Genomic DNA, 12,732 nt, shown 5'->3' with positions numbered 1-12,732 from the left:
CTCTAAGCGCACCGGGGTCGAGTTATGACTTAATTTGCATGTATTGAACTTTCTGAAAACAGAATCCTGTAGAGACGCTCGCGCAGCGCTGCTCACCAGAGAGTCGCGCGCGTGATGAGCAGATTTCCCCCTTTCTTTCTCTCGCTCAGTTTCTATCTGCATCCCACTGGCGCTGACCATCGAGAGCAATCGCCTCCTATTGATTTATCGACCTGTTTCCCACCTCGAGAACGATAAACCACCGATCGCGTCGTGAACTGCGTTTTAATGACCTATTTACCGGCCGCGCGTGGCGCTCTGGGTGTCTGATCGCGTGCGTGAACATGTTTAAAAACTATGAGTCGGCTGCACAGATGTCACATCATCACTCCAGCCATTTACCATGAGAGGAATGAACATGTGTTGGAAGATCATTGCGACATTGAGCTGGGACTGTTTTAAAGGTTCTCCGTCCTCTTCGCACAGGTACGTCATGTCGGTGCGCATTATTTGTGAATGTGTTAGTATGCATTGGCAGGATTCGTGTTGGCTGACTGAACAATGGCAGACTATAAATGGGTTGCTATGGCAATACCTGCTCCGAACATCATCTTTACAAAGATGTGCACTGTCGCTGTAAAATGCGTGTAGATTGCACGATGCATGGTTGAACCAAAACCTAATGCACGGCATACATGCCCTGCTAAATCAACACAATAATAAGATACCTTAATTATGTTTTGATGGTCTATGGTCTGGCTGTTTTGGGGCACTTTTAGCTTGATCAGGCTGTTAGACTGGCTTAAACTAGACCGGCAAACCGTCTTAGGCTGGTCTAAGCTGTTATTCGAGGCTGAATTTAACACTGAAATGATGAAGGATTTGGTAAAGGTGAGATTCATGCCATGGTCACAACACTACAGGTTACGCAACACTCCCTTCCATTGTGAGCATGTCATATTTCTCCTAAAAGAGGACAGTCTCAGAAGTGTCTCCTAAAATTATATATATATATATATATATATATATATATATATATATATATATATATATATATATATATATATATATATATATATATATATATATATATATATATATATGTGTGTGTATGTATGTATGTATATCAGCATAATTTGAGCATAAAACTAAATTGAACATTTTAAAATGAAATACTTACGAATGTTTCTTAAATTAAAAAATACATTTATTCCAGATAATTTTTCCATTTTTTAAATTGTGGTCTTAGACTTTTTGGCCCCGTGTATTTGATTTTATTTTGAAATTAAATTACTGAGAAAAATCCAATCAATTTCATTTAAAAATTTTAATAAAAAAAAAAATGTTATTTAGAAATAGAAAAATGTGTTTTAATGAAATACATTTTAAATTGGAATTTGAATGCCATATTTTCAGTGCGTTCTTAGACTTTTAGACCCAACAGTTTTTGATGAGAAATGTCTGATTTTATGTTGAAACCTTTAAGAGAAAGAAAAAGCTATTGCTCTGGCATTTACATGATAAAATATACGCCAACTTAAAAAGCTTTCACATTCACTTTGATGTGCATGTGCAGTTTCTTGGCATTGCTAGCAGAATGCTATTCCAGTCGAGCTACAACAATACAGAAAAACAATTCAAATCCTAAAGAGATGTCATCTGTGACTTCTCTTTCCCCTGGTCCGGCAGGTCGTCCACGAAGCTCGGCTCGAGTCAGGCGGCCAGCATGGAGAGCAGTTCTCTGACCGGCAGTCTGTCTGTGGGCTCTGATGTTCCTCACTGCCAGTGCTGCATCACCTACGAGGCCAGGCTGAAGCGTCTCTCCTGCGGCCACCTCTACTGCGACCCCTGCTCCGATCAGATCGTCAACCTGGCTTTTGAGGACATAGAAGGCCTGGCCGAATATCCCTGCCCAATGTGCAAAACCCTCCGTCACCTGGGGGGCTTCGTTTCAGCCCACAGCTGCCAAGGAGGCATGGCCCACTGTTCGCCCTTCGAAAATCAAAAGCAGCAGCTAGTCGAGGCCTGTGGGAACAATTGTGTCACTTAATGCAGTGGTTCTCTCAACAGGACCCAGGTTTTACATCGGACATCATGTGGAAACACAAAAGATGCAAACAACAAAAGATATCGGCAGAATTTTCTCCTCTCATGTTTATAAGCTTGCTTTTCTAACTATACACACAACTACACAATAACTCATTTTAATGGTGTGACGTGTGCCGGTTGAGATCTACTGCTTTCAAGGGACTGAGCTTCATGGTTCAATATTCTGAATCTATTATCTGTAACATGAGAATACATTGTTAAGTGAGACCTGCGTCGTAAGTGAATTGTTTAATAGGTTTCATATGCTCTCCAATGTCATAATTGAGGAAAAGTAAGAGTGTTTTACTCCATTACTGGTGGAAGTTATTACACAAACTACTGGCTGTTCATAGATAGTAGATTCAGGTTGTATTTTGTTTTTAATGCCAGATGATTTACAGTGAAGCTTACCTAAGTGTGTATTAGAGCTGCACGATTTTTGTGTGTGTGTTTCAAATAGATCACGAGTCTCCCACGATTCTGAACAGAACAAAATAACATGTGATGTGACACATGAGGTGCTGACAAATGTTAATTCATTTCGTTTTTAATAAGAATGAATTGTTTCAAATCGGTCCCTTATAAATATTTCACTTGTTTCGTTAACTTGTTTCGTTACCGGATGAATCAGGGTTTTTAAACGAATTTCTTGAATAAATGATTAAATGACAAATACATTTTAGCAGTCACTTGTCGCCACCTAATGGCGTAACAATGTAATCGATACAATCGCTATTCGACGTGTCGAGCGCCATTTTAATTTCTACCGTAAACATCAGAAATATTATATTCAAAATATAAACGAAATACCTTTTATCTCAGAACTTCTGTAATTATTTGAGTATTTGATACACACAGATTCTGTGAAATAATGATATGTTGAAAAGATTGTTTACTACTGTATATGATATCTGCTCTCTCAGCGAACACCAATGTCCCGGTATCATTTTATCAAAGGTTTAAAGGCACAATATGTAAGATTTTTGGATGAAAATATCCAAAAACCACTAGAACAATGTTTTATATTTTGTTGACTTGTGTACTTACATTATCCCAAATGTTTCTAAGAATGTTTAAATCCAGAGAAATAAGACCATGTCCGTGCCTCGCCTATCAAAGATATCTTCCTGCATTACCCTCGATTTCCGGTTTTATAGAAACCATGGAAACACCAGAGACGCTTTAATATATTATATGTTTTAACTGTTTGGATACATCGAATAATTGTTATATCCTACATGAAAAAATACTATAGTATATTATAGTAAAATTACTCTATACTATAGTGTTTTTGAACCATAGTAAAGATACTACAGTAAATTGTAGTATATTATAGTATTTACTACACTTTGTTAATTTACTGTCTATTTAAGGTTCAAAAACACTATAGTATTTACTAGAGTAATTTTACTATAATATACTATAGTATGTTTTCATGTGGTATAGCTTAACACGTTTAGTCTTATTTGAATCTTGTTTTCTTGATTTACTGCGATTACCATGTTTTACCATAATATCGAGCTTACTACAGTGTGCATCAAGTGTCTCATAGCCTGAGCAAACGCACAGAGTTACGTTAGTAGCCTACATACTTTGCAACACACTCAAATGTATCTAATATGATAAAACAGCGCTTTGTTAGTCAACATACGCTTGACCGGAAGAAGTGGAAGCGGCGACTGTGGCATAATAAAAGTTCTGCTGCTCTCCAGTCATGTGTTACGCTAGTCTCTCATTAGCAATCGCTCCAGCTGCCTCGTTGTGCTCCCACAACACTCGGCCATGCTATGCTTTATACTACATTAATGTTAATAATCTCACCCATGAACATGATTTCTGCCCAAATCCCATCCTGATTGTTTTCCACTAGCTGTGTGTGAGGTGAAGACTCCCATGAATCTATGCTCAATCTCGGCGTCATCAAGCTACTCCTGTGTTTTGAATAGGCAACCTCTAGCGGTGAAAAACGACATATTGTGCCTTTAATAGACTTTAAAAGTGTTCGAATCAAGATTGCAATCTTTTAACGATTAATCGTGCAGCTCTAGTGTGTATCTGTAGGCCTATACAAGTATTTTTTGTAACGAGTGGCATTGATGTTAACAATTATTTAAGTCATTTCGCAATTCATGAATTTTAAATGTTGTAATGCTTCTTGCAAAGTGCTCATGTTGTAAATATCTATATTTTGATAAGATCTGAGTAGCTATGTCAGAACCCATTTGTCATATATTTTTAATACGCCAGAATAACCATTATTAAGAAAAAAACACAAAAAGTGTTAGGACTATAAGATGCATTTATTTATCTAAAATGTGCCAATAAAGGTTGTTATAAAAGAATAAGGAATGAAAAAAATGACAATATGTAATGATTCGTCCCTGTGGCAGATGCAAGGATGAAAAGTACAAAACAACTGAAATCAGTTTCAAGGCACAAGCATTGGGTCATTTCATTAAATGCAAGCAATTCTTGTGCTAGCAAATAAACTTTTGCTCAATTTCAGTCTTGTGAAATATGTTGATGCAATATATTTCAAGTCCACTTCTGCTGAAACTCAGAAAAATCACGGATGCTGCGAGAGAAACAATCGGGTGAAATCTGAACACGGTGCCGTATGTTAATGTTACCAGCACCTTTTCCCCGCAGGGGAAATAAAAGTAGGACACAAACCTCTGGAGCTACTCTCTCAATTTTAGAACGTCACTGTTGTCACAGTGGCGCAACACTTCTCCAGTCTCACAAAGACGGATCTGTCTCGTAACCCACATCACAGAGGTGCGCGAGTTCTCTCCGTCAAACCTCAAAGGAAAAGTTCTCCTAAAAATGAAAACGGTCACATTCATGTTGTACCAAAACGCTGTTATTTTTACCTTACAACACAAAATAAGCAAAAACAACAGCATTGGGATTTCATTTTCGGGTGAGCTATTCTTGTAAGAGAATGATGAGCAGTTCCGAACACTGTCATTTGTAGAACATCAAGCAAATAAACCACAGGAAATGAAAAACCAAGTCCAGAGGAATTCAGAACAGAGAGTGTGTGCTGTGCAGAAGTTTCAAATATAAAAATTAGGATATAAAATGTCATTCAACATGAGCATGTGACCACACCTTTTTTTCCCCCCAATTCTTTATACACGAATTGAGTTGACTCTCATGACCAAATGATTATAAAAACACAAGTAACACTTAGGAGTCAGCATATAAATAATGTTCGAAATGTCAACAATGTTGCATCTAGTCTCCATTTCCTTCCTGTTTTGCATTAATACTTCATAAAATACAAAAGTGCACAACACACTGGACAGCATTGTGCCTTGCTTGTGAATATTGAGGCGATACAGCATTTTGTTTCCGTTCAAATGCTTAATTTGCATTCAACACTGAGGCTGACGATTATTTTGTGTCCATCTTGTGGCCGTTCAGGGAACCGCCAGACCTCCCTTGTTATATTATTAGCGTGATAGCAGCCATTTTCCCGCTTTTTTTTTGGTTGAGGAAACACAAATCACTATTTTACTAGCCTACCGTACCGTGAACTACTGCTACATAAACTACTTAAAGCTAGAACTTTCACGTTTCTTGACCCACACAGTTATCAGATCAATATTTTGGCATGAACCTCACACACAACATGCAGACATATTTACTATCACAATCTACTTTTCTTTTCTTTAGTTTTACCTAAAGGAATAGTTCATGCAATAAAAGAGAGACAAATCTGTCATTATATGGTTGGAACAATGTGAGTAAATGAAAGGCTCTTAAAACACTGGCCAACACTTCATTTAGTTAAAGGTGTACTATGTAAAATATCCAAAAACCACTAGGCCAGTGTTATGTATTTTGTTCGGTTGAGTACTTACAATTTCCCAAATGTTTCCAACTATTTGTAAATCATGAGAAATTGCTATTTTAACCAAGGAACCGGGACGTGTGAGGGAGTCGCCTGTTGATTGCGTCATATCTGCGTTACCCTCTGGTTTTTTTTTCCGGAAACGCTTTACTCTCACTGCAGTGTGAACAAGTGTCACAGCAGCCGCCGAGCGAACGCACAGAGTAACGTAATAACATAATTTTCAACACACTCAAATATGTCTAATATGATAAACAGAGCGGCGTTACCTCATACTCATGACCGGAAAAGCGGAAGTGGCGCCGGTGACTGTGTCATAATAAAAGTCCCGCCACTCTTCTCATAAACAATTGCTCCAGCGGTTCCTCAGCTCCACAACACTCGGTCCTGCTCTGCTTTATACTACAGTAACGTTAATAAATGCATCCATGAAAAATGATTTCTGCCCGAGTCCTATACCGATTATTTTCCACCGGTTGTGAGGTGAAGACCACATGTCCCAAGATTCTGCACTCAAACGTGGCGTCATCAAACTACGCCTTTGTTTTGAACAGGCGACCTCTAGTGGACGGAAAACTTACATAGTGCAGCTTTAAATGTTTTTTTAAACACAGCAGAGGAAGAATTTCACATCATAAATTGTCGATGTTTTTTTGCTAGGCTGTTTTTTTTTTTTACTAAATCCTACATAGCTGCTCATACAAAAAGTGTCATTTTTCAAAAGCACATACAGTACCATTCAAAAGTTTGGGGTAAGTGATGTAAAAAAAAGAATAGAAAAAAGAAATTAATACTTTAATTCATCAAGGATGCATTAATTGATCAAAAGCAACAGTAAAGACATTTATGATGCTACAAAATTTCCCTATTTCAAATAAATGCTGTTCTTTTGTACTTTCTATTCATCAAAGAATCCTGAAAAAGGCATAAGTTCCTACAAAAATATTAAGCAGCACTGTTTTCAATATTGATAATAATCATTAATGTTTCTTGTGCAGCAAATTAGAATGATTTCTGAAGGATCATGTGACACTGAAGACTGGAGTTATCATAGGAATAGAAAAGTTATTTTGAATTGTAATAATATTTCACAATATTACTGTATTTTTGATCATATAAATGCAGCCTTGGTGAGCACAAGAGACTTGACCCAAACTCTTCCTGACCCAAACTTTTGAATGGTGGTGTAGATTTCTAGTGCAGTTTCTGTTTGTACCGTAATATATCGCTTTAGTAACACAAACACCAGAGGGTGCCGTTTCCTCGCTTCCTCCAGATCAGTGTGTGTTTCCTGGGCGTTTGGGAAGTTTGGCACTAGGGGAGGGAATGTAACGCAGACCTGATTGCGGCTCTTGTTGGTGGCCGAATAGAAACGTGTGCTTGCCGTTATTCCTCTGTGCAGGCCTGGGCGGATCGGATGCCGTCCGCTGGGCTCTGGGTGGGGCGGAGGAGAGGCCCGCACCTCGGCTGGGTGACGGCTGTTGTTGAGACGTTCTAGAGGAAGAGGAGAAGAGGAAGGTCCCATTGTTGGCATTCTGGTTGAGGTTGGACTCCAGTCGGCGTGGCTCCTGACGTTTAGTCTGGTTTTCCGGGCGTCTGTTAGAAGCCTGAGCCAGTTTCTCTCGGAGCTGCTGCACTTCCCAGGAAAGCTGCTCTAAAGGATGCTGACTGCAGGAAGACATGGGGTGAGAGAAAGCCTACAGGAGAAGAGTGGAGAGAGACTGATGTTATAAAAACTCACTCAATCACAAGCCATTAACAACATGAGCATCTGCAACTATCTATCTATCTATCTATCTATCTATCTATCTATCTATCTATCTATCTATCTATCTATCTATCTATCTATCTATCTATCTATCTATCTATCTATCTATCTATCTATCTATCTATCTATCTATCTATCTATCTATCTATCTATCTATCTATCCATCCATCCATCCATCCATCCATCCATCCATCCATCCATCCATCCATCCATCCATCCATCCATCCATCCATCCATCCATCTTTCCGTCTATCAATCTATATATCCGTCTATCCATCTCTGTCTGTCCCATCCATCCATCCATCTATATGTCCTCCTATCCATCAATCCATCCATCTGTCCTTCTATCCATCAATCCATTTATCCATCCATCCAACCATCCATCCATCTTTCCGTCTATCCATCCATCCGTCTATCTGTCTGTCTATCCATCCATCCATCCATCTATCTATCTATCTATCTATCTATCTGTCTGTATATCCATCCATCCATCCATTCTTCCATCCATCCATCCATCCATCCAACCAACCATCTATCTATCATTCTGACAATCCATCAATCTGTCTATCTGTCTATCTATCTATCTATCTATCTATCTATCTATCTATCTATCTATCTATCTATCTATCTATCTATCTATCTATCTATCTATCTATCTATCTATCTATCTATCTATCTATCTATCTATCTATCTATCTATCTATCTATCTATCCATCCATTCGTCTATATATCCGTCTATCCATCTCTGTCCGTCCCATCCATCCATCCATCCATCCATCTGTCCTTCTATCCATCGATCCATCCATCCATCCATTTTTCTATCTTTCCGTCTATCCATCCATCCATCCATCTATCAATCTATCCATCTGTCTATCCATCTCTGTCCGTCCGTCCGTCCCATCCATCCATCCATCCATCCATCCATCCATCTATATGTCCTTCTATCATCCATCCATCTGTCCTTCTATCCATCAATCCATTTATCCATCCAACCATCCATCCATCCATCCGTCTATCTGTCTGTCTGTCTGTCTATCCATCCATCCATCCATTCATCCATCCGTCTATCCATCCGTCTATCCATCCATCCGTCCATCCATCCATCCATCCACCCGTCCATCCATCCATCCATCTATCTATCTTTCCGACTATCCATCAATCTGTCTTTCTATCCATCCGTCTATCCATCCGTCTATCTATCTATCTATCTATCTATCTATCTATCTATCTATCTATCTATCTATCTATCTATCTATCTATCTATCTATCTATCTATCTATCTATCTATCTATCTATCTATCTATCTATCTATCTATCTATCTATCTATCTATCTATCTATCCATCCATCCATCCATCCATCCATCCATCCATCCATCCATCCATCCATCCATCCATCCATCCATCCATCCATCCATCCATCCATCCATCCATCTATCTATCTATCGATCCTTCCATCCATCTTTCCGTCTATCCATCCATCTGTCTATCCATCCATCCATCTATATATCCGTCTGTTCAGCTTTCTGTCTATCTATATATCCGTCCGTCCATCTGCCTGCCTGTCATCCACATATTTAATTTATATAAATTTAAAATCGGCTACTATCACCTCCAAGAAGTGTCTGACATGATGTCGCTCTAGATATAATGCACATCCAGGTGATTGCTAGCTAAGTTCAAAGTGTTCTGTCTGAATCTAAAAACTGTAAATAATTTGTTGTTTGTTAAAATCAAATAAAAAAGCCACAATGGCTTCCCAAGTTTCCCAAGTAGATACAACTAATTCCCCTCAGAAAGTGATGATTTTCTTCCCTTGGAAAGAGGAGATGAAAACACAGCTTTGCAAATTGTTTTAAATTAAATTCACAACCTTACAAATACATTTGTCTGGTCACATCCAAAAAATGAACACCATAGCAGTGTACCTGAGCATGTAGCGCACCCCGTAAATAGCAGCCCCTCCATACTCTGACACAGGGCCCTAAGAGCAGGGGCAGCAGGGGCTCGTATGGATCGTGGAGGGTTGTGCTGCTCTCCGAAGGTTCAGAGAGCGAACAGGCTCTGATGAGACGTTCGAGCCCAGACAGACTCTCAGAGGAAGGAGCTCTGCGGTGGCTCTTCCAGTAAGAGCCGGAGTTGCCACTCCTCCAGGGGAGCAGGTTGGAGGGATGGGAGAATATGCTACGGGACAGCAGGAACACAGAACCTGGCAGGCCATCGTTGTGCTGAGAGAGAAGGAGAGAGAGAGGGGGGGAATCAACAGCATTATCACTCTCTTTAACAGGCTAATGAAGCGGTACACTCAGTTGACATCCAAATTAGAAAATGACCTCATTTTGGCACAGGTTTATTAGTTGGCCTCCTTTTTAAAGAACCTCCCTTTTGATTTCCAGCCATCTAGGGCGGCCCAGAAAACATGAATCAATGATCGTTAACTTGACACAAGCAATGCCTATTATGTGATAATTAATTTCTCTGTCCTGTACTGTCGATTCCCTATTCAATATTGTTCCTCTATATAAAGGAAGGAGTAAGACAGAAATCATATCTGATGCTTGTACAGTGTACTTATTACAGCGACAATCCCTCTGGAAAACTATTAACTATATAACTATTAAAAGTCTGTCATTGTTTTCTCACGTTCATGTCAAGTCACATTTAATTTTCTACAGTGATCATGTCATTCTGTCTCTGTTTTATTATTTATTTGCCTTCTGTAAAACACAGTGGATGGTGATTTGTACACTACAGTCTCTTATGCTCGCCAAGGCAGCATTTAGTGTGAAATATTATTTCAATTTTAATATTTTTTTAAATGTAATTTATTCCTGTGATCAAAGCTGAATTTTCAGCATCATTACTCCAGTCTTCACTGTCACATGATCCTTCAGAAATCATTCTAATATGATGATTTGCTGCTCAAGAAACATTATTATTATCAATTATTTATTTTAAATATAATTTTTTTGTAACATTATAAATGTATTCACTGTCACATCTGATTAATTTATCAATTGCAGAATAAAAGCATTAATTAAAAAAAAATAATAATATGGTATTGCACTTCCAACATGGCACTCAAATTTCAGTTGTTTAAAAAAATGCAAATGAGATTTGAGAACTAAACCAGTCTGTTCCTCACACACAGCTCTCATATGATTTTCTTCAAGACTTGGAATATAAGCTTTTTGAAGATTGGCGGCATAAATAATCATTGACTTTTCTGTATGGAAAACAGACAACGTATTAGTTTAAATGACGACAACGTTTCCATTTTGGGGTGAACTATCCCTTTAACTTCCTTGATCAAGAGAACAATGGTGATAGATCTTAGATTGCCTCTAGAAGGATTCAAACCTACAACCTTTAGGTTAACAGGCCAGACCTTTAACCACTGCGCAACAACATCCCTATTCCTATACAGGAGCAATATATAATTGCTGAAATGTCACTGTTAACGTCTGATAAATCTTACCCAGCTGCGGTCCAGGTTGGTGTTGAGGTTTCCGTTGAGGACGGGTGGAGGACAGGCGGGCTGCAACACTGGTTGGGTGAAGCGGGCTCGTCTCTGGCTGCTGTACTGCAGGGCCCAGTCCCACACCGGGGGGAAAGGTGGGTCTACCGGCTCCTCCGGGGCGCCCATGGGCAATTCCCTCAGGCCGTTTACTGGGGTGTAGCTCTGGGGAAGATGCTGCAGGGAAAATGCAATAGAAATATGCAATACTTAATGATCAAAAGATTATCTAATAAACAGAGAATAGTTAGGCTTTACTGTAGCAATAATTTAGAAGTAGATTAGTCTTTGCATCACTCCATGTTTTCTTTCTATCAGTCAAATTATAAAATAATAACTCAGATAAATATTGTGTTCATTTATTTACACAACTGTTCAAAAGTTTGGGGTCGGTGAGATTTTTTTTGAGAAGTCGCCTCTTATGCTCACCAGAGCTGTATTTATTTGATAACAAATGCATTAAAAACTGTAATATTGTGACATATTACAATTACATTTGAATATATTTTAAAATGTAATATAGTGATGCAAAGCTGAATTCTCAGCATCATTACTCCAGTCTTCAGTGTCACATGATCCTTCAGAAATCATTCTAATATGCTGATTTGCTGCTCAAGAAACATTTGTTATTATTATCATCAATGTTGAAAACAGTTGTACTGCTTCATATTTTTGAGGAAATGGTAATTTTTTCAGGATTTTTTGATGAATAGAAAGTTCAAAGAACAGTATTTAATCTTTTGCAATATTATACATTTCTTTACTGTCACTTTTGATTAATTTAATATGTCCTTGCTGAATAAAAGTATTAATTTCATTCATAAAAAAACAAAAAAAATACTTACTGACCACAAAATTTTGAACAGTAGTGTATGTATTTGATAAATAGCCATGAAAAAGGAAGATAATGTACAAATTTATGAAGCCTTATTGTAAAATTAACCCCTTAAGGGTGATGCAAGGCATAACAAACAAAATTATTGCTGCATTAAATGGCTCTAATGTAGTTTGCAACTTTTGTGACGCGTGTTGTGAAACTATCAGCGCCTGTACCTGTGTACGGCGACATCTCTCCCTCTGACTGTTGGCCAGGAAGCTGCTGAAGAGCGGAAGGTGCACGCTGTCATGCAGCGCCAGCAGGTAGTCTTCGGTAAGCTGGAAGCGTGCGGGATACTGCGCCCACAGCTGCCATACACAGTCGAGAAACAGCAGGAACACAGGCGCCTGCCGGAGGGCAAAGATACATTATACAACCCATTTACAACAGGACTGAATTCAAACAGAAATTGAAGTATCATAAGCATTTATTTTTTAGAAATAAGAAAAAGTTCAGCTAAAACAGCCCATTTAGTCATCATATGTGCTCATCACAACCTCATGATGGGCACAAAAAAAAAAAATTCACAGTAATACTTTACAATAAGGTTCCATTTGTTAAAGTTGGCATGAATCTTTTCTTCCCTATCGCAACGTTTATCTGAGTGACAGCTTCACGAACAAGGAAAAATGTAGGGCGGGGTTT

At 38.6% G+C, this 12,732-nt stretch overlaps 2 protein-coding genes across 2 annotated transcripts in view; one reads left to right on the top strand and one right to left on the bottom strand.

Moving 5' to 3' along the window:
• The first annotated feature begins 201 nt into the window (after nt 1-201).
• Nucleotides 202-4,571, top strand: LOC307138781 (uncharacterized protein). Its single transcript, XM_079837353.1, has 2 exons — nt 202-465; nt 1,669-4,571. Exons 1-2 carry the CDS (start codon nt 383-385, stop codon nt 2,027-2,029), a joined length of 444 nt encoding a protein of 147 aa, XP_079693479.1. The 5' UTR covers nt 202-382; the 3' UTR covers nt 2,030-4,571.
• The window catches only part of mtmr11 (myotubularin related protein 11), a 52,770-nt gene continuing 44,388 nt past the window's right edge, over nt 4,351-12,732 (bottom strand). Inside the window, exons 14-17 of the mRNA XM_079837352.1 lie at nt 12,264-12,434; nt 11,172-11,387; nt 9,622-9,921; nt 4,351-7,623 (exon numbers count right to left, since the gene is read on the bottom strand). Coding sequence (XP_079693478.1) covers nt 7,204-7,623; nt 9,622-9,921; nt 11,172-11,387; nt 12,264-12,434 — 1,107 coding nt within the window. The 3' untranslated portion in view covers nt 4,351-7,203. The remainder of the gene's footprint in view (nt 7,624-9,621; nt 9,922-11,171; nt 11,388-12,263; nt 12,435-12,732) is intronic.

The sequence above is a fragment of the Gobio gobio genome, assembly GCF_949357685.1.
Source record: "Gobio gobio genome assembly, chromosome: 15".
NCBI classification, from domain to species: Eukaryota; Metazoa; Chordata; class Actinopteri; order Cypriniformes; family Gobionidae; genus Gobio; species Gobio gobio.
Note: the sequence above shows the minus strand (reverse complement) of the source record. Positions and strands in the feature narration are given on the sequence as shown.